This window comes from Rutidosis leptorrhynchoides, chromosome 10 (assembly GCF_046630445.1).
Source record: "Rutidosis leptorrhynchoides isolate AG116_Rl617_1_P2 chromosome 10, CSIRO_AGI_Rlap_v1, whole genome shotgun sequence".
In the NCBI taxonomy this organism is placed as follows: domain Eukaryota; kingdom Viridiplantae; phylum Streptophyta; class Magnoliopsida; order Asterales; family Asteraceae; genus Rutidosis; species Rutidosis leptorrhynchoides.
Window position 1 is genome coordinate 243,574,447 of NC_092342.1, and position 22,529 is coordinate 243,596,975.

Below are 22,529 nucleotides of genomic sequence, written 5' to 3' on the forward strand. Positions count from 1 at the left end.
TCGTTTAGCATGGGTTTACACTACCATTACAAGAAAAATCCATGATTCTACTTATTTTGGATATATGGGGGAATATAGCTTGCAAATTCAAAAATCTTTATTTCAGCATTTTGTTATTTTATACCAAAAAACTTTGATGAAACTTATCATTGATTAATCTAATACTAGTACTCAAATATATAATTCATTTATCAATTTACTAGATTAATCCTTTATCATGTTCAAAAATGGATAGATCAAATGTCGCATTCAGTAAAGATTTATGATACATGTTACAATGTAAGAATGTCGTCATTAGCTACAACTAGTGTTACTAGTTGATGATAAGTTATATGCTGACAAAGTAAAAAAACAAAGAGCTTTTTCGAGCTTGTAGACAATTAGTTCCTTCTTTGTAAATTCCTAAAAAGTTCCTACCCAAGAGTTTAGTTTATTGACAATGATTAGAGTATACACAATACTTCAAAACCTCGGTAATTATGATATTAATTTTCTTATAAAACAAGAGGAATACATGTTGATAGAAGTTGTAGTTTATTTACAAAACATGTTGAAAAGAAAGAATTTTGAGACCAAACAATATGAAAAAGTCTGCCATATACATCTTTTACAGGTCAATGAATGTCCAAATCTTATTGTGCTAATAGCAGGTTAAACAACAAACAGTTGGTGGGGATTATCTGAAAAACATAATGATTCAAAATAAACACACATTTTCAATAAAAAGTTATCAGATTATAATTGTTGAAATTATAATCAGAAACAAGAAAGAAAAAGAGGTAAAAACACACCACTTTTTTGGATGAATTGTGAATAACCAATTGTTGAAATTCTAAACGTGAAGCATGAATGTAGGAGAGAATGATTGGGATATTCATGTCCTGTGTATTTCTGATATCAAATGATCGGTCATTGACGTTACTTAATAATTTCCATAACAGCAGACCCATGAAATCTTTTGCTTTTATTCCAGTTCCTATAACAGAAAACGTTCTGGTATATTTGGATGGGAATTGAAGAGAAATATATTATAAATTTGTTAAATTTTCTTTATTAACTTAAAATTCTAAATAATAATTATCTATCTATCTATCTATCTATCTATCTATCTATCTATCTATCTATAATAACAAAATGGAAATTAGCTCATTTTAAAAAGATATACCTAATCCTAGCAACCCATTACAATAGTCAACTTTGATCTAAACCATTGATTATCTACTAATCTAGATTATGAGCTAATAATCCCAATTCAATTGTTTGATTACACATATACCCCTATACACATCAAAATACGCCGCATTTTTTTAAAAATTAGGGGTTACAGTTTTTTCCTCATTTGCAACCTTTTACCACTCAAAATTTAATCACCTTAAAAAACCCTAAAATCCTCTCAAACCACCAAACAACTTCGAACTGAAAATCGCCGATGAACAAATCCTGGACCTAGATCGCTTAGATCTGATTTCTTTGTTTCACAAACGAAAATGGAAGAACCAATATACTTGCATATATGTATGCGATATAAACATGTCAGATGTGTCTATGGAATCAGGTAATCATTTCATATGCTATGTAATCGAATTTTAGATTGCCATCGAATCACGGATACGATCATTAGGTTTAGGTTAATAATTATTATGATTATAAAATTATGATGATTTCACCGTTTCATATATGTATTAAGGTAAGTCTTTCATAAGTTGTGATTTTATTCTGTTATCTTTCTTTACTTCTTAATATTTTAGTGATTGTGTGAATGAAGGTAGTTGAGAAATCCACCGTGACAAATGGTCTGAAATTGATGTATTGAAATTAGCTGCTGCAGTTGAATCTAATACAATGCATCTACTTGGTAAAGCTATCATGGATAATGATATTAATTTAATTTGATTATTATTTACTTTTAATCGAATGGGTTCAAGATTGTAAACCGAAACTTTATCGAAATAATGATGATTGCGGTTTAGTTAATGATTATGATGTGGGTATCGTGCCTTTAAGCAGTTTAGATGTTGATAACTATTTACATTTTCGTTTACACCTTAAACTTCAATTTTTGAATACGATGTGTGCAACTTCAATTCTTTGAACATAATGTTTAGGTGTTCTAGATATTAAATGGGCTAAAGGTAAAGGGCATCAAAGAGAGATAGCTTGAAGTACATAATCAATGTTACTAATGTTCTATTATAAAAGTTACTGTTTGTTTAAACTCTTCATAAAAGTTCATATTGTGACTTTTTGAATACAGATTCAATTATACTATTATTTTATTTTTGATTGTTGAAATACATATTCAAAGTTACTATTAGTCCATTATGAACCCAATCGTATCAATGTTAGTTTATATTCTTTACAAAAGTTACTGTCATCAATGAAATACAGATTCAATGTAACATTTCTTTTATTGTTCATATGATGATTTATTATCTTTATGTTGATTTAATTTTTATTATTGTTATTATTATTGACATAGTTATTATAAAATAATCTGCCTTACATGTTGTGTACAGGGAATAAGATAGTACCAGATACTCAGTTAAGATAGAACTCGGTAAAAGCATTTCATTATTTATAAAGCGTTTCATTATTTAAAGCCAAATAGGCGAATGGAAATGTGTGGTTTGTGATGATAGGTTAGAGGATTTGAGACACAGATGCAGACATGAATGGGTGCTATCTGACTGCATTATAACCAGGGTACTATCTTTTTCATGTGTTGATCATCAAACCGGTTACCTATCTTTAAAAAAACACAAATTCCATTCAAGAATCAATCCCAAAACTCAGTATCTAAGAAGGTTCGCGGGTCGATTACGTTGATCTATCGTTGTTATATCATAGTCGTTAATTTGAGAATCAAAGGTTAGTTGTTCTATTATTTTTCTTATTATTTTATGTTTAAGGGTTCTAATATAGATCTGCGTTTTGATTTACTCCATGTTAATCTGCTTTTTGAGTTGAAACTACTATAATAAGTTTCAGATTCAAATAAAAACAGTTTGTTTTTGTTTCAGATTCATTATTGTTGATGTGGTTAACGTATGTCTCTTTTGGATGAAATTAATTGATTGTGAATTGTAGCTTTTTATTTGATGGATTTTGTTTATATAAATATATAAAATTGCATTCATTTGGATTAATTTGTATTTCCAGTTCATGATTATGTAAAATGTGACATTTTTTCCTATGGTATATTAAAAAAACTTCAATTCGCTTTTCATAACAGACATACGTAGTCCTATTTTTTTTGTCTTTTATGTATGTTGTACTATCATTTTAATAAATCTTAGATGTCATGTTGAGTTTTTGCTTAATATTCATGGCTATTTGTAACGACCCGACTTTTTCGACTTGCTTTTGTGCTTTGTGCTTTCACGAAACTGCGTATTTGTGCGTACTGAACTATATTATGCTCTGACAACTTTCTGCATGCGGATTACTTTCGTTTATATGTTAAAACGTATCATTAAGTACGTAGGATACTTAACTGAACCCCCGGAAGCCTTTATGACCGTTAGTGTTACTTGACGTTTTTAACGAACTGCGTACTGCGTACACGTTTAACTTTTGTCGTAATCGAAATATTATGACTACGAAATACTAATTGTTATTTTATAATAACAATTACTTGAGTTTTTGGATGCTTAATTACGCTTAGTAATTTACTAGAGCACACTAGTTAGTCTTGTTGGACTTTCTACCTTGTTGGACCTTAACCCACCCTACACTAGCTAGTGGACTATTTAATTAGCCTAATTATAAATAACTAGTGACCCATTAATAAGTAAGACAAATGCCCATTTATTAGAGGGAACATACTAACATTTTTTTCAAGTATTATCCTTAATGTTGCATGGGATCCTAACATAAGCACCAATTTTAGACAACCATTAACCAAAAAACAAAAAGGTGTCCCCCTTATCCCCCCTTGAAACCCACGACCACCACACCCCCACCCTCACCTCACCACCTATAAATATAAGCCTTATTTCACCCATTTTACACTTGCTCTCATTTGCATTTCACACACACTTACTCTCTTATCTTCTATCTAGTCTTTCTCTCTCTAAAAAGTGTAAGTATTTGATTTTTCTTCCTCTTCTTCCCTTCTCTCTCACGAAATCATCATCATCATCAAAGGGTCTAGCTTTTTAGCTTTTGATCTTGAATACATCTTGTAGATTCAAACATGGATTTGAATCCTTCAAGAATATGTAAGATTCAAGCTTTCTAGCTTTGAATCTTCACCTATTTTGTAGATCTAAATCTTTTAGCTTTAATCTTATTATTTTGTTATAAAGATTCAAACTTGTGTTTGTAATCTTCATTTAACTTAAAGATCCAACCTTTATGCTTCAAGATCTTCAAGAACAACCAAGATTCAAGCTTTCTAGCTTTGAATCTTTATTTATTTTGTTGGATCTAAGTTTTCTAACTTATGATCTCATTATTATGTCATAAAAATCAAAACTTGTGTTTGTGGTCTCCATGTAACTTGAAGATCTAAGCTTTATGCTTCAAGGTCTTCAAGAACACCAAATATTCAAGCTTTCTAGCTTTGTAATCTTATAACTTGTGTGAAAAGGATCCAAACTCTCTAGCTTAAGGTTCCATCACTTCATTTGATTAAAATTGTGTTCATATTTGTTTGATTGAAGTAAAGTTTGTAGTTTTAGTTGTAAATAGAACTTGTATTTGTGTTAAGACTAAGGATATGATGTAACCTTGGTTCATCATCCATCTAAGACTCTTAAATGAGTTGTGTTCTTACTTGGTCTTAACATATTGTGTGTTGATGGTTGAATCTTGGTCAAGGTGATGCTAACCCATCAAAGAGTTGTACACTTGAAGCTTACAAGCATCAAGGATGAGAACCGTGATGAGCATCAAGCACCAAGAACCCCACCGGAGCACTTGTTTACTGTTTTTCAGGATCTGATCAGATTCCTGGACTTCTGTAAAATTGATTTTCAGTTATTTCATTTCGAGTAGATGACTTTTCATTTAGGCCTCATCTTAATCCAATATACGGTTTAGGATTTATAGCCCTCCGAAAGTCACTATGCCTTTGTAACGTTGTGCTGAAATTTCTGACCTACTCGCACTTAAACCGTCGCCACGGTCAAACGAAGACGATCTAGGTTCTGAAAATTGGTCAGCGGTTAGAGGACTCATATACGGAGTCATAGCCACTGACTACGCATCTTTTCAGTTTGTATAGAGGTCGTAGCAGCTGACCGAAGTCAGCCTATTGTTTCGATCTCTATTCTTGTCAAACTTACTTAGCTTTTATGATAATGAATGATGATGATGATGACACTTAAACTTAATTTATGCACTTTTAAACCTTTGGGAACAATATACTGACCTAGTGACCTTTGACTTAGGTTGACGACCTTTCGGACCGACTTACTACTTGCATACTTTCATTATCGACTTTACCGCTTTTATCACTGTGAGTTATAGCATCCCTTATTACTTTAACTATTTTTGGGACTGAGAATACATGCGCTTTTTATGTTTTACTTACTTGACACGAGAACTTAAACTTTACATATGTGTGGGCTATATAACGGCATAAACTTTCCCCTTAGCACGGTAACGTTTAATCATTGGTTTTGAACCGGTGAACGCGAATATTAGATATGGATCCATAGGGTTTGACATACCCACTCGGGCTAGTCGCGCTAGCATTTAACGGGTGTTTGATACTTCGAGGACATACGCACTCGCTAAGTGTACTTTTAGGGGGTATTACTATTACGTTAAGTTAGTTACCTGGTGCCCACGGATAAGCATATACTTTTCATACTGTTTTAAATACGATAACTCGTGGTCTACATTACTTTACTGTTTACAAACTATAGCTCACCAACATTCGTGTTGACTTTTAAGCGTGTATTTTTCAGGTGCTTAGACGATTTTACTTCTGCTGTTAGATTTGCTGTCTTGGTGTTATAGACTTGCTGTTATGGACCTGCTGTGTTAGATTTCCGCTGCATTACTTAGAGATGTCTCAATCATGAAACTTTTATCTTGCATTCATAACTTATGTTATTTTCAAATAATGACTTTGTAATGACCTTTGTGTCACGTTATCTTTTGTAAACGCTATCTTTTATGAATGCAAAACTGGTTTTCAAACAGCATGTAGTATTTGACCGTGTAAAGATCCTGTTGTTGACGAATCGTACACGATGGTTTTGTACGGGGCGTCACATTTGATATCAGAGCATTGGTTGTAGGGAATTAGGTTACATTAGTGAGTCTTGACCGAGCCATGTAGGATTCACTGATAGGACTAATCTACAACTTGCTTGTTAAACTGTTTCTGCGGAACTTACTGCACGCTACTGCTTACTTTTACTACTATATATACTTGCTGTATTGATAATGCTAAAAACGAACATATATTTCATAGCATTATTCCTCAAGAAAGACAAGCTTTTAGTTGCAATTGTTCTATTTACAAGTGATATTCGTTTAAAAAATAAAAGGTGAAGACAAAAGACAGATTCGACGAATTGAAGACGCAAACGACCAAAAAGCTCAAAAGTACAAAAGACAATCAAAGAGGTTCCAATTATTGATAAGAAACGTCTCGAAATTACAAGAGTACAAGATTCAAAACGCAAAGTACAAAATATAAAATTGTACGCAAGGACGTTCGAAAATCCGGAACCGGGACCAGAGTCAACTCTCAACGCTCGACGCAACGGACTAAAAATTACAAGTTAACTATGTATATAAATATAATATAATATATAATTAATTATATTAATTATATATATATATTATATTTATAAATAAATCGTCGGCAAGAGAGACTCCAAAATGGGTGAGCTGTAATTTTAAACTCCGCGACTCGCGGAGTTTGAAGGCCAAAAGGGCCGCGAGTCGCGGAGACCCAAAGTTTGAAACTCCCTATAAAAGCAACCGAATTCTGAGCATTTTTCATCCATCATATATCCATCTCTCTATCTATATCGTATATATTTATATTTATATTTTAATTTTAATTTTAATTTTAATTTTAATCCTAATAATAAGGGTATGTTAGCGAATGTTGTAAGGGTGTAAGTCGAAATTCTGTCCGTGTAACGCTACGCTATTTTTAATCATTGTAACTTATGTTCAACCTTTTTAATTTAATGTCTCGTAGCTAAGTTATTATTATGCTTATTTAATCCGAAGTAATCATGATGTTGGGCTAATTACTAAAATTGGGTAATTGGGCTTTGTACCATAATTGGGGTTTGGACAAAAGAACGACACTTGTGGAAATTAGACTATGGGCTATTAATGGGTTTTATATTAACTAAACAATACCTTGTTAATTTAATATACAAACTTATAATTCGGCGTATTTATATATAACCACATACGCTTGACTGGGTACGGTGGGCGGGATATCTATAAATACCAATAATTATTCATTTTACCGGACACGGAAATGGATTAATAGTTAATAGACTTGTTGAAACAGGGGTGAATTACATTCAAGGGTAATTGGTGTAATTGTTAACAAGGTAGTAAAACCTTGGTTTACACGCAGTCGATAACCTGGTGTATTCATTAAACAAAGTATTAAAACCTTGTTACAATTCGAATCACCAATTAGTTGGAATATTTGACTTCGGGAATAAGAATAATTTGACGAAGGCTTTCGCTCTTTATATTTATGACTGATGGACTATTATGGACAAATCCGTATGGACATATTAAATAATCCAGGACAAAGGACAATTAACCCATGGGCATAAAACTAAAATCAACACGTCAAACATCATGATTACGGAAGTTTAAATAAGCATAATTCTTTTATTTCATATTTAATTTCCTTTATTTTATATTTAATTGCACTTCTAATTATCGCATTTTTATTGTTATTTTATTTAATTGCACTTTTAATTACCGTACTTTTTAATTATCGCAAGTTTATTTTATCGCATTTTTATTATTCGCAATTTCATTATCGTTATTTACTTTACGCTTTAATTTAAGTCTTGTATTTATTTTTAATATTTTACATTTGGTTTTAACTGCGACTAAAGTTTTAAAATCGACAAATCGGTCATTAAACGGTAAAAACCCTCCTTTATAATAATAATATTACTTATATATATATTTGTATTTTTATAAAAGTAAACTAATATAGCGTTAAGCTTTGTTTAAAAAGATTCCCTGTGGAACGAACCGGACTTACTAAAAACTACACTACTGTACGATTAGGTACACTGCCTATAAGTGTTGTAGCAAGGTTTAAGTATATCCATTCTCTAAATAAATAAATATCTTGTGTAAAATTGTATCGTATTTAATAGTATTTCCTGCTAAAATTTAATAGTATTTTATACCCCTTAGCTTTAACATCAAGTATTTTTGGCGCCGCTGCCGGGGAACTCTCTTAAAAGCCGGAAGCGCAACGCTAATATAATATATAAAAAAAAAAGATTTTTAGTTTACTTTTATTAAATTTCGTTTTTATAAAAATACGTTTTAAATATTCTAAAATATAAAAAGAAAAACAAAAATATAAATATTTTTAGGAGTTTGATAAATATTTAAGTTTTATAAAGTTTCTTTAGTTTGTAAAAATATAAGTTTTATTTAATTTATTTTATAAATATATTTTATAAATATAAAACCGAAAAAAATAATAATAAATAAAAACGCGTCGAATTTTAAACCTGTCAGTTGAATTTTGAAACCCCGCGACTCGCGGGGTTTGCTGCTTGGAATACCGCAAGTCGCGGAGCTAACCTGACACGCCGACAGAAGCCCTAATCAGGCATTAATTACGGGTAATTAATTATTATTATTATTATTTAACCCTAATTATTATTATTATTATAATTAGTTTTATTATAATTAGTTTTACTTTTTATTTATTATTTGTATATTTAGTTAAATTAGTTTAATTAAATTGTAAAATTAATAGTTTTAATAAATAGATAATATAAAAATAATATTTTTATAAAAATTATACTTTTTACAACTTTTTATATATTTTTATATTTTGTCCCTTTTTAATTGTTTTAGCGTAATATTTGTATTTTTCGCTCATATTTAGTTTTAAACTTAGTTTTTGCCATAGTTATTTTTACTTCTAGATTTTTAGGCTTTGCCGTAGAATTCCTTAAGTGCTTTTTCTTTAGACTAAGATTTAGGTGCTTTAGAATTTTGCGACGCCTTTTTAAGTTTTAGTTTCTTTTTAAGATATTTCCATTTGGGATATAGTTTTTCCTGTAAGCTTTAATATTTTTAGACGACTTTTACCTATGTATCAATTATCATTCCAATTAGTAATCTCAATTTGCGATTATAATTTTAAGTTAGTTGTAGTAATAAGGTTAGGTTAGTCAAGTATTTTTAAGTTTTATAAGTTTCTTTTATTTTTCCGTCACCTTTTATTTTTCAACCATTTTTCTTTTTCGACGAGCTCTTTTTCTTTCTTATTTCTCGCTATTCTAGTTTTTAGGACATAGATTTTTATTCTACTTCTTATCTAAATTTCTTAAAATTACAAAAATTTATTTTAAGTGGTTAAATTGATAGACATCAAAATTTTCTGGTTCGTAGTAATAGTTGGATTTGTACGTGGACCGGGTTATTGGAGCCAAACAGTCCTCAATTATATTGAGACCAAAGGAATCCTGCCCCTCTGCTGCATCTTTTGGCTATTCAAAACGTGGGCAAAATCAGAAAAGTCTATTGATTGGATAACTTATTATAATTTTTCTTTCCTTTTAAAAACTAATAGGATATTCAGTGAATGCACCGAGCAAAACGTTCACCACCTTTTGTACGTTCACCACCTGTAACTAGATCAAGACATTTAGAAAATATTACTGCCGTTGATTTTTCTTTAGAATCGTCATCCAGTCGACCAAGTACTTCAGTTCAAATTTCCGATAATCCATTTTTTGAACCCGAACTCACAATTGAGAATCCGGAGAATATTCAGGAACGATTCGTAGATCCTGAACCACTAAACTTTCCTCCGGAACCACCAATCATTCAAACAGAGATTGTTGAGGAATGAACCATTAAATCAGAATCCTCTAGTGATTCCGATTCAACAAATTCAATTATGGAGAATTTGGAACCTTTAAGTATGGAAGACCGAATGAGAGCTAAACGCACTGGCCAAGGTCACGCAATTACTCATCCAGACATTAATGCGCCAGATTATGAAATCAAAGGACAAATTCTACATATGGTGACTAATCAATGCCAATTTAGTGGTGCGCCGAAGGAAGATCCAAATGAACATTTACGTACCTTTAATAGGATCTGCACACTATTTAAAATCCGAGAAGTGGAGGATGAACAGATATATCTCATGTTATGATCCTGGACTTTAAAGGGAGAAGCCAAAGATTGGTTGGAATCGTTACCTGAAGGGGCGATTGATACATGAGATGTTTTAGTTGACAAATTTCTTAAACAATTCTTTCCTGCATCTAAAGCCGTAAGACTTCAAGCAGAATTGTTACGTTTACACAGAAGCCAAATGAAACTCTATATGAGGTTTGGACAAGATATGGAAAGTTGTTAAGAGGATGTCCGCAACATGGTTTAGACACCTGTCAAATAGTACAAATATTCTACCAAGGATGCGACATCACTACAAGGAAAGACATAGATATAGCAGCTGGTGGTTCTATTATGAAGAAAACCGAAACTGATGCTTACAAAATTATTGATAACACTGCTTCCCACTCACATGAGTGGCACCAAGAAAAAGATATCGTTAGATCATCTAAAGCAGCTAGAGCCGATTCTAGCCATGACTTAGATTCCATTTCCGTAAAGATAGATGCTGTGGAGAGACGAATGGAAAAGATGACTAAAGATATTCACTTAATACGAATTAGTTGTGAGCAGTGTGGAGGACCACATTTGACAAAAGATTGTCTCAGTATTGAACAAAGAGAGAATATTTCATACATAAACCAAAGGCCTGGAAATAATTATCAGAATAATTATCAACCGCCAAGACCGATTTACAATCAAAACCAGAATTATAACCGAAATATTCCATACAACAACCAACAAGGTCCTAGCAATCAACAAGTATCCAATAATACTTACAATCAGCAAAGACCTAATTTTCAAAACAAACCACCACAACAAACCGATGATAAAAAGCCGAATTTAGAAGATATGATGACGAAGCTAGTTGAAACTCAAACGCAGTTTTTCACATCTCAGAAACAAACTAATGAACAAAATGCTCAAGCATTTAGAAATCAACAAGCTTCTATTCAAAATTTGGAACAAGAAGTAAGTAACCTAGCAAGGTTAATAGGTGAAAGAAAACCGGGGAGTCTACCTAGTGATACAAATGCAAACCCCCGGAATGAAACAGCTAAAGCTATTACCACAAGAAGTGGTACAACACTTAAACCACCTGAAATACCTGTAACTTCTGATGAAGATATTCGTACTCCACAAGAACCACAACCTGATCAAGATAAGGAAAAAGAACCGGTAGTTGAAAAGGTTAATGAAGATAACACAGTTAAGGTTAAACCTTATGTTAAACCATACCAACCACCACTTCCTTACCCGAGTAAAATGAAGAAAGAGAAACTTGAAGCCGAGCAATCCAAATTCTTGGATATGTTTAAACAGATAAATGTAAATCTAACTTTCATTGATGTGATTTCAGGAATGCCTAGATATGCTAAATTCTTGAAAGATCTAATCTCAAATAGAAAGAAAATGGAAGAACTCTCGGCTGTTACCATGAATGCTAATTGTTCAGCAGTGCTGTTGAATAAGATACCAGAAAAACTATCTGATCCAGGAAGTTTCACAATTCCATATTTTCTGGGTAGTCTTAGTTCAATAGAAGCATTGGCAGACTTAGGTGCTAGTATAAATCTAATGCCGTATTCACTATACGCTAAACTAGACCTTGGAGAATTGAAACCAACCAGAATAAGCATACAACTAGCCGATAGATCAATAAAATATCCTAGAGGGATAATGGAGAACATGCTAGTTAAAGTTGGTACTTTAGTATTTCCAGTAGATTTTGTTGTTCTGGACATGGAAGAAGATTCTCAAGTTCCTCTCATATTAGGAAGACCATTCTTAAACACGGCTAAAGCAATGATAGACGTGTTCGGTAAGAAATTGACCCTAAGTATAGAGGATGAGAGTGTTACCTTTTCAGTTGATAGAGCAATGCAACAACCACAATCTGCAGATGATACATGTTATTATATTCAAACTATAGATGCACATGCAGAATTATTAGAAGAATTTCCAGAATTACAAGGATGTTCTTTAGGAGAAGGTAATGAACCAATTGATGAAGCTGAAATGTTAGCTACACTTATAGCTAATGGATATGAACCAACAACAGAAGAAATTCAAATGCTAAAAGAAGAAGACAGATATCGATATAAATCATCCATAGAAGAACCTCCGAAATTAGAGTTAAAGCCACTTCCAAACCATTTGGAATACGCTTATTTACATGGTGAATCTGAATTACCTGTAATAATATCGTCTTCTCTTACTGAAAATGAGAAATCACAACTCATTTCTATGTTGAAAGCTCATAAACCAGCCATTGCATGGAAGATTCATGATATTAAAGGAATAAGTCCTGCGTATTGCACACATAAAATCCTTATGGAAGAAGGTCATAAAACGTATGTGCAACGCCAACGAAGACTAAATCCTAATATGCAAGATGTAGTTAAGAAAGAGATTATTAAACTGCTAGATGCAGGTCTAATTTATCCAATCTCTGATAGTCCATGGGTAAGCCCAGTTCAATGCGTGCCTAAGAAGGGTGGCATGACTGTCATTACAAATGAGAAAAATGAGCTTATTCCTACTAGGACTGTAACAGGATGGCGTGTATGTATTGATTATAGAAAATTAAATGACGCCACCAGAAAAGATCACTTTCCCTTACCTTTTATTGATCAAATGTTGGAAAGATTAGCCAGAAATAGTTACTATTGTTTTCTAGATGGATTTTCAGGATATTTTCAAATTCCAATAGCACCCGAAGATCAAGAGAAAACCACATTCACGTGCCCTTATGGTACTTTTGCTTACAAACGCATGCCATTTGGACTTTGTAACGCCCCTGCAACCTTTCAAAGGTGTATGATGGCGATTTTTCATGACATGATAGAAGAATGCATGGAAGTTTTCATGGATGACTTTTCAGTCTTCGGTGATACATTTGAATCATGTCTAGCTAATCTTGAACGAATGCTTATTAGATGCGAACAATCAAATCTAGTACTTAATTGGGAGAAATGCCATTTCATGGTTAAAGAAGGCATCGTTCTTGGTCATAAAATTTCAAAAGAAGGAATTGAAGTGGATAGAGCTAAAGTAGATGTAATTGCTAAACTTCCACATCCCACCAATGTTAGAGGAGTTAGGAGTTTTCTAGGGCATGCCGGTTTTTACCGACGTTTCATAAAAGATTTTTCTAAAATTGCCACTCCTATGAATAAACTCCTAGAAAAAGATGCTCCATTCATCTTTTCAGATGAGTGTATCAAATCTTTTAATATTCTTAAAGAAAAACTCACTAATGCGCCGATCATGATAACACCAAATTGGAATCTACCATTTGAACTAATGTGCGATGCAAGTGATTTTGCAATGGGAGCCGTTTTAGGACAAAGGATTGAAAAACGATTTCAACCTATATATTATGCTAGTAAGACGTTACAAGGAGCACAAACGAACTATACAACTACTGAAAAAGAACTCCTTGCTATTGTCTTTGCTTTTGACAAATTTCGATCATATCTCGTTCTAGCAAAAACGGTGGTCTATACCGACCATTCTGCTATTAGATACCTATTTTCAAAACAAGATGCTAAACCAAGATTAATCCGTTGGATCTTACTCTTACAAGAGTTTGATATTGAAATCCGAGATAAAAGAGGAGCAGAAAATCTCGCTGCTGATCATCTTTCTCGTCTTGAAAATCCTGAATTAGAAGTTCTAAATGAATCGACCATACAAGACAACTTTCCTGATGAATATCTATTGAAGATAGATTATAATGAAATCCCATGGTTTGCAGACTATGCAAACTACTTAGTATGTGGATTCCTTGAAAAAGGATTATCGTACCAAAGACGAAAGAAATTCTTCAGTGATATAAAATACTATTTTTGGGAAGATCCACATCTGTTTAAAAGTTGTCCCGATGGAATAATACGCCGATGTGTATTTGGAGATGAAGCTAGTAAAATTTTAAACCATTGTCACACAGGACCAACAGGAGGGCATTATGGGCCTCAACTAACAGCAAGAAAAGTTTATGATGCTGGATTCTATTGGCCTACAATTTACAAAGACGCACACCTTCTTTGCAAATCCTGTGATGCTTGTCAAAGGGCCGGAAAAATAAGTCAACGTGATGAAATGCCACAAAATGTCATCCAAGTATGTGAAGTATTTGACATTTGGGGTATTGACTTTATGGGTCCATTTCCAAAATCTCATAATAATCTATATATACTTGTAGCCATTGATTATGTATCTAAATGGGCGGAAGCACAAGCTCTACCAACTAATGATGCACGAGTTGTAGTCAACTTTTTAAAACGTCTTTTTGCAAGGTTTGGAACACCGAAAGCTTTAATAAGTGATCGGGGTACTCATTTCTGTAATAATCAACTTGAGAAAGTTCTTAAAAGATATGGAGTAACTCATAAAATCTCCACCACATATCATCCACAAACAAGTGGACAAGTTGAAAATACCAACCGAGCTTTAAAACGTATTCTAGAGAAAACCGTAGGATCAAATTCGAAGGAATGGTCCATTAAATTGGAGGATGCACTCTGGGCTTTTAGAACAGCCTACAAAACTCCAATTGGAACCACACCTTTTAGACTTGTTTATGAAAAAACATGTCATCTTCCAGTAGAAATTGAACACAAAGCATTTTGGGCTTTGAAGACATGTAATCTTGATTTACATGAAGCTGGACGTCTACGGTTAAGTCAACTAAACGAATTAGAAGAATTAAGACATGAAGCATACGATAATTCGTTAATCTATAAAGAAAGAACGAAGAAATGGCATGATAAAAGAATCAGAAGTTCAAAAGAATTTAAGGAAGGAGACAGAGTTCTTCTTTTCAATTCACGATTCAAGCTATTTCCTGGAAAATTGAAATCAAGATGGTCTGGACCATTCATAGTTAAAAGAGTTTTCCCATACGGAACGATAGAATTAATAAATTCAAATGGGATTGAATTTAAAGTTAATGGTCACAGAGTTAAACATTACATACATGGTCCGATGGAATTTGACAATGAAGTTAATCATAATTTCACCACCCAAGAAAACCTTCAGAATGAAAACATAAATATGTTATCAACAACATATGAAAAATCAAAACTGGAATATAGGGAGGATTCAAATTTGAGTGATGAAGAAGAATTCCTATACAAACCTCCCATTCCAAGAAACGAAGAAAAATGTGAACAAGAAATTCAAATAGAAATGAAAGAACCAAGGAAAGAACACCCGAAAAAGGTTTACAAACCAACTCGACTTACTAAAGCAGGAGACCCGGGTGAATTTATCCTTTCTTTCTTACTTAATGATGGTGCTGTATATAATGGACTCGCAGATTTAGGAGCAAGTGCAAATATTATGCCTCTTTCCTTATACAAAAGATTAGGCATGGGTAAATTAAAACCAACCAAAATAGGTGTTCAATCATTTGACCAAACCATTAAACACCCGGTTGGAATAGCAAATAATTTACTTGTTAACGTGGGAAGTTTGACCTTTGTTGCAAACTTCATAGTGATTAATATGGAGGAAAACCTTGATATTCCTCTAATTCTAGGTCGCCCATTTTTAGCAACCACCGAGGCATTCATTGATGTAAGAGAAGGTAGAATGACACTTAGGGATGGTGATACATCGATCACCTTTGTGAACCGAAAGTTTAGATCTCCACAAACCAAAACTGTTAGACCAATAAAAATGCATAAGTGTGGGGAAGATGAAGAAACACTTAATGATGATCCAATCACAAAGAATGCCGCTGATGATACGAAATTAGATGAACCCATTTTTAACAGTTCAACGAAGAAACTTTATAAACGGATTCACGGTGCTAAAATTAAAGAAAACTTTAAGCTATATAACCGATTAATATTCAATTTATCGTCAAAAGAAAAGGAAGTGTTAGTTGAATTTGTGAAAGTTACGGAGGAAATCAACAAATGGATTGAAGAAAAAGTCAAAGATATACAAGTTGTTGAAGATTCAATTGAAAATAATGTTAATCACAATTTCAACTAAGTATAGGGGGTTTATGTATTTCTGTTAGAGTTAGATTGTCTGTTTTCGTGTAGTTCTCGAAAATGGAACCCGAATGGTCTTTCCCTAGCAGACCCTAAAGAACTAGTCTTCTCCCCCCATTCTGAATTTTTATTTTTTTTAGGAAATGAAGACTGCCTGTGAACTAAACCATGGTCTAATGCTACACGCTTTGATCACTAAACGTAATAATGACACACTTCCGAGTGAAATAGTATCAGTAATCAGAGAAAGAATGGACGGAGTTAGAAAAGAATCCAGATGCGAAGATAATAAGTTACAATTTGGTAAAGGAAAATCGAAATCCGCAGCAAAAAGAAGAGCACGACACCTAGAAAGATGTCACAAATGCGGAAAATGGTCACATGGAGGTAAATGTTCAAATAATCAAACCTATTCAAATACCGAATTTGTTACTTTATGCAGAGACGGACCGTTCATATGTTTAGAAGAAAAGACACTGAATGCTCGAGGTTACGCCTATGTAGCCATGGAAAACCAATTAAACCGACTATCTTATGAATGGGATAGATCGTATAACTAAGAAATCTATTTCAAAGGTATGTCTGTACAGTTTTTATTTTATTTTTAACCTTTTGATAATAAACGCTAATTTATTCGCTATAAAGTATTAAATTGGTATTAAATAAAATTAGGTTTGGCGACCGATATTATTGATATCATTTAAAAAAATTTATTACATGACTGCGAAATTTAACGTTTATTCTTAAGGTATAAATATCTTCAATCAATCAACCCAAAATATTTTAAAAATTCGTCATGAGTTAAATTAGGTCTTGGAACCGAAATTACTTTACCGAAAAGAGGGGCGCATATTTTTGATAATATTTGATTGATTAAAGTGGGTTAAAAAGCCAAAAAGATTTTTAATTTTATTTTTACCATGTTTTTAAAATTAATATTTAAATCTTAAATTAATATTGTAAACTTTGTAAAAACAATATATTTAAAATTGTAAATATTTGAAAAATTAATATAAGTTTGGTGTGAATTTATAATATGAATTTTTAATATTAATTTTGGTGTAAATTTTTAATTTTTATAATATGAATTTTTAATTTTATGCATTTCAAATTTTAAGTTTGGTGTGAATTTTTAATATTAATTTTGAATTTTATATTTAAATTGTGTGAATTTAAAAACAAAAATTTACTTTATCTCATTAAGTTAAAAATATGATTTTTAAAATTCGTCGTAAGTTGAATACTAGGTCATTGAACCGAAATTGCTTTACCCGAGGGAGGGACGAGAACTTTTATTATCATTATTTTTAATCTTATTGAATTAAAGTATGCCAAAAAAAAAAAACCCTAAAAATCTTAGCTTTTAAAACAATCGCTAAAAAAAGACAAATTTTAAAATTTTGTCGAAGGACGGACTAGGACATCGATCCGAAACGACCTCGTCCTAAATAACAAGAGAAACAAATTCTTAAAATTAATTAATATTTTTTTATAAGTTAAAGATTTCTAAAAAAAAATCCAATATGTTTGGAAACTTTGCTAAAATTTAATCATTTTTCTACGCAAATCACCCTCAATAATTTAAATTGTTACTGATTTCTTGCAAATGAGGGCATTGCAAGATCTTAAGTGTGGGAAGGGGTTAAATTCTTTCGGATTTTAAAATTTTTATCTTAAACACTGGGTTACCATTAAAAATACTAGTAAAGCAGTAGTTGTATTAGAATCTAGTGCTCTCTGATAATAAAGAACAGTCCTAGTCTTATATACTGACTACCCAATTCTAGTAAAATTTTTCAAAATTTTCAATTAAATGAACTCAAAATCATGTTTATACATATTTATGAACGATAAAACTAGGTTTTAACACCGAAATTATTGTAACCTCGGAAAGGACATAAATTGAGAAACAAACCAAAATGTTAAAATTCATTTAAGAACGGAATAGAGGAGAACAAAAAGGCAAATAAAAGAAAATAAAAGTCAATTGTGGGAAAATTTACCAAGTTATTTTAAACATATGTAACATATTTCTGTAACAAATAATTTAAGATACTTTTGCTTTGGACTAATCTAAACAGTTTTACCCGATTTATTATAATATATTTGAAAGAAAGATGGATCTACACGATGAATCAATTCCATCATTAAAAGGAAGTAAAGTCTTCCAAAAAAGAAACGCGCTTCTTGATCTAGGTCATGAAGTTGTCGTCCAGACCAGCTGTAGGTTGACGAAAAATCTAGAAAAGTCATCTCTAAAATCAGCAAGAAATCCACGGACCTCTGCATCAAACAGGGTCGCCAAGTGGTCAGATTTATCCTAACCATTAGAAGGATTTATCTCGTAAAATGGGGGGGCACCATGCAAATTAGCTTGATAAGACTAATGAATCAGACCCCCAGAAAGGATAATCTCCTTAAAGATTAAAAATCAGCTTTTAAGACTGATATTACTCAATCCTAGAGATTGACCTTAAAGATTGAGAATTCAAACTCATAGAATTCGATGATATCTAAACTCGAGCTTAAACGAGAAAATATTTTGATCAAAATTACAAACCAATTTGTTTTCTGAAAACCCTATTTTCAATGCGTTCATTACCATTAAACGTAAAATCCTAGGAATTCACCTGGAATTCATTAGGTCACCTGAACTAAATCGGGTGTCAACCGTAAGAACGGTGGTTGCATAGCATGGTCAAAGACAGGACCTTGTGCCAGACCGAAAAATTATAAGGGTGAGCTTTACTATTGCTCCTACCAAGGATAGTAATTGCGTCCGACACGTTATAGACCATAATTAAAAGCATGTAAGGGGACATTGCCTTAACAGTTGCTTGTTCAACGCTTTCCTTTACAACCGGACGGTAGTTTACCGAAAGGTAATATACGGGACAAGTAAACTGGACGTGTTGCTTTCCAAATACAAGGTTAGCAAGTGGGTGACACAAAACCATAAGTTTTGAGCTAAAATTTTCAAATCTGAAACCCACCAAACTCACAAAAATATTTTGCAAACACCGGTGAAGGGTTATTCCGGAAAACTTATCGAGGGTAAAAACTAGATTTAATTTTCAAAATATCAAATGTTTTCATAAAGATCCAATTTCCTTAATGGATCTAAAATTTTATAGTCATGTGGGACTGTAAACCATATCGTTACTACCATTGTTTATACCGCCGTATAGAAATCACTGATGTACAAAGTGTGAAGAATAAAGAAGTGATTCTAGTATTTCAAGACGATATTGCTTGAGGACAAGCAACGCTTAAGTGTGGGAATATTTGATAATGCTAAAAACGAACATATATTTCATAGCATTATTCCTCAAGAAAGACAAGCTTTTAGTTGCAATTGTTCTATTTACAAGTGATATTCGTTTAAAAAATAAAAGGTGAAGACAAAAGACAGATTCGACGAATTGAAGATGCAAACGACCAAAAAGCTCAAAAGTACAAAAGACAATCAAAGAGGTTCCAATTATTGATAAGAAACGTCTCAAAATTACAAGAGTACAAGATTCAAAACGCAAAGTACAAAATAAAAAATTGTACGCAAGGACGTTCGAAAATCCGGAACCGGGACCAGAGTCAACTCTCAACGCTCGACGCCACGGACTAAAAATTACAAGTTAACTATGTATATAAATATAATATAATATATAATTAATTATATTAATTATATATATATATATTATATTTATAAATAAATCGTCGGCAAGAGAGACTCCAAAATGGGTGAGCTGTAATTTCAAACTCCGCGACTCGCGGAGTTTGAAGGCCAAAAGGGCCGCTAGTCGCGGAGCCCCAAAGTTTGAAACTCCCTATAAAAGCAACCGAATTCTGAGCATTTTTCATCCATCATATATCCATCTCTCTATCTATATCGTATATATTTATATTTATATTTTAATTTTAATTTTAATTTTAATTTTAATTTTAATCCTAATAATAAGGGTATGTTAGCGAATGTTGTAAGGGTGTAAGTCGAAATTCTGTCCGTGTAACGCTACGCTATTTTTAATCATTGTAAGTTATGTTCAACCTTTTTAATTTAATGTCTCGTAGCTAAGTTATTATTATGCTTATTTAATCCGAAGTAATCATGATGTTGGGCTAATTACTAAAATTGGGTAATTGGGCTTTGTACCATAATTGGGGTTTGGACAAAAGAACGACACTTATGGAAATTAGACTATGGGCTATTAATGGGTTTTATATTAACTAAACAATACCTTGTTAATTTAATATACAAACTTATAATTCGACGTATTTATATATAACCACATACGCTTGACTGGGTACGGTGGGCGGGATATCTATAAATACCAATAATTATTCATTTTACCGGACACGGAAATGGATTAATAGTTAATAGACTTGTTGAAACAGGGGTGAATTACATTCAAGGGTAATTGGTGTAATTGTTAACAAAGTAGTAAAACCTTGGTTTACACGCAGTCGATAACCTGGTGTATTCATTAAACAAAGTATTAAAACCTTGTTACAATTCGAATCCCCAATTAGTTGGAATATTTGACTTCGGGAATAAGAATAATTTGACGAAGGCTTTCGCTCTTTATATTTATGACTGATGGACTATTATGGACAAATCCGTATGGACATATTAAATAATCCAGGACAAAGGAAAATTAACCCATGGGCATAAAACTAAAATCAACACGTCAAACATCATGATTACGGAAGTTTAAATAAGCATAATTCTTTTATTTCATATTTAATTTCCTTTATTTTATATTTAATTGCACTTCTAATTATCGCATTTTTATTGTTATTTTATTTAATTGCACTTTTAATTATCGTACTTTTTAATTATGGCAAGTTTATTTTATCGCATTTTTATTATTCGCAATTTCATTATCGTTATTTACTTTACGCTTTAATTTAAGTCTTGTATTTATTTTTAATATTTTACATTTGGTTTTAACTGCGACTAAAGTTTTAAAATCGACAAACCGGTCATTAAACGGTAAAAACCCCCCTTTATAATAATAATATTACTTATATATATATTTGTATTTTTATAAAAGTAAACTAATATAGCGTTAAGCTTTGTTTAAAAAGATTCCCTGTGGAACGAACCGGACTTACTAAAAACTACACTACTGTACGATTAGGTACACTGCCTATAAGTGTTGTAGCAAGGTTTAAGTATATCCATTCTCTAAATAAATAAATATCTTGTGTAAAATTGTATCATATTTAATAGTATTTCCTGCTAAAATTTAATAGTATTTTATACCCCTTAGCTTTAACATCATGTATGCTACTGCTTATTCTCGCTACTGCATGCTACTATCTGCTTTCGATTGCATGATACTTTTGTAGGATTTTGTTAATATTGACATGATATGTACTGCTAGGATGCTGTAGTGCCTAATTATGTGCTTGCTATATGTCTTACTGACAGGAAAAAAGTTATTTTTAATTGTTCAGATGTCAGACATGCTGCCCATGACCTTTGACTTCGAGAGTAACTCAGAGACGACTGTTGCCTCGCTTACCATTGTTGCTGACTCACAGATCCCATCACCGCTACCCTCCGAAGACTCTGGCGATTCACCTTTCAGTGGACTCGTGCTTGACCTTATGGACGTCTCAGACGGAGACGAGGATCCAGAGGATATTCCAGCTCCACCTAGCCCTAGACTCCCGGGGCCACAGCACCATCTCGGTGGTACTGTGATTCCTGGGGGAAATGGGGACGGTCCTTTCCGTAATGAGCGAGGACATTGGGTCAGACGCCTTGCTGATGGACGTGTCGTGCCGATCCTACCTAGCAGATATCGACTTATGACCACCGGCCGGGCAGATCCACCTTCAGATGATTCAGACGATTCATCATCCGATGACTCCAGCGAGGAGGATTCCGAATAGGAATTCGAGGAGGACCCTGAGGAGGAGCCCGTGCAGCCGCCCTCTACCCCGCCGAAGAAGCGATATCATTTCGATGGTACCGTTATCCCAGGGATTAACGGAGGAAGACCGTTCGTGGATGCACATGGACAGTTGGTTAGGGTCACAGCCTGTAAGAGGGTCGTACCGTATCCCACCGATCCATTCGTGCGTAAGATCACCCGCACTGTGCCGGGTAACTGAGCTCGGGTAACTGAGCTCGAGGAACAGATGTCCCACCTGATGGACATCATTTACCCACCATCACCGTAGGATTATTGT

General features: G+C 32.9%; 1 protein-coding gene across 2 annotated transcripts; it reads left to right on the forward strand.

Annotated features, from left to right (window-relative positions):
- Nucleotides 1-1,332: 1,332 nt before the first annotated feature.
- LOC139873222 (uncharacterized) lies at nt 1,333-22,252 on the forward strand. 2 transcript variants are annotated; one of them, XM_071861157.1, is made up of 4 exons: nt 1,333-1,855; nt 2,517-2,557; nt 2,640-2,868; nt 21,763-22,252. In XM_071861157.1, exon 4 carries the CDS (start codon nt 21,789-21,791, stop codon nt 22,227-22,229), a length of 441 nt encoding a protein of 146 aa, XP_071717258.1. In that variant the 5' UTR covers nt 1,333-1,855; nt 2,517-2,557; nt 2,640-2,868; nt 21,763-21,788; the 3' UTR covers nt 22,230-22,252. The 2 variants fall into 2 exon arrangements, with proteins under 2 accessions (XP_071717258.1, XP_071717257.1); XM_071861156.1 differs by having other exon boundaries at nt 2,517-2,868.
- Nucleotides 22,253-22,529: the final 277 nt, after the last annotated feature.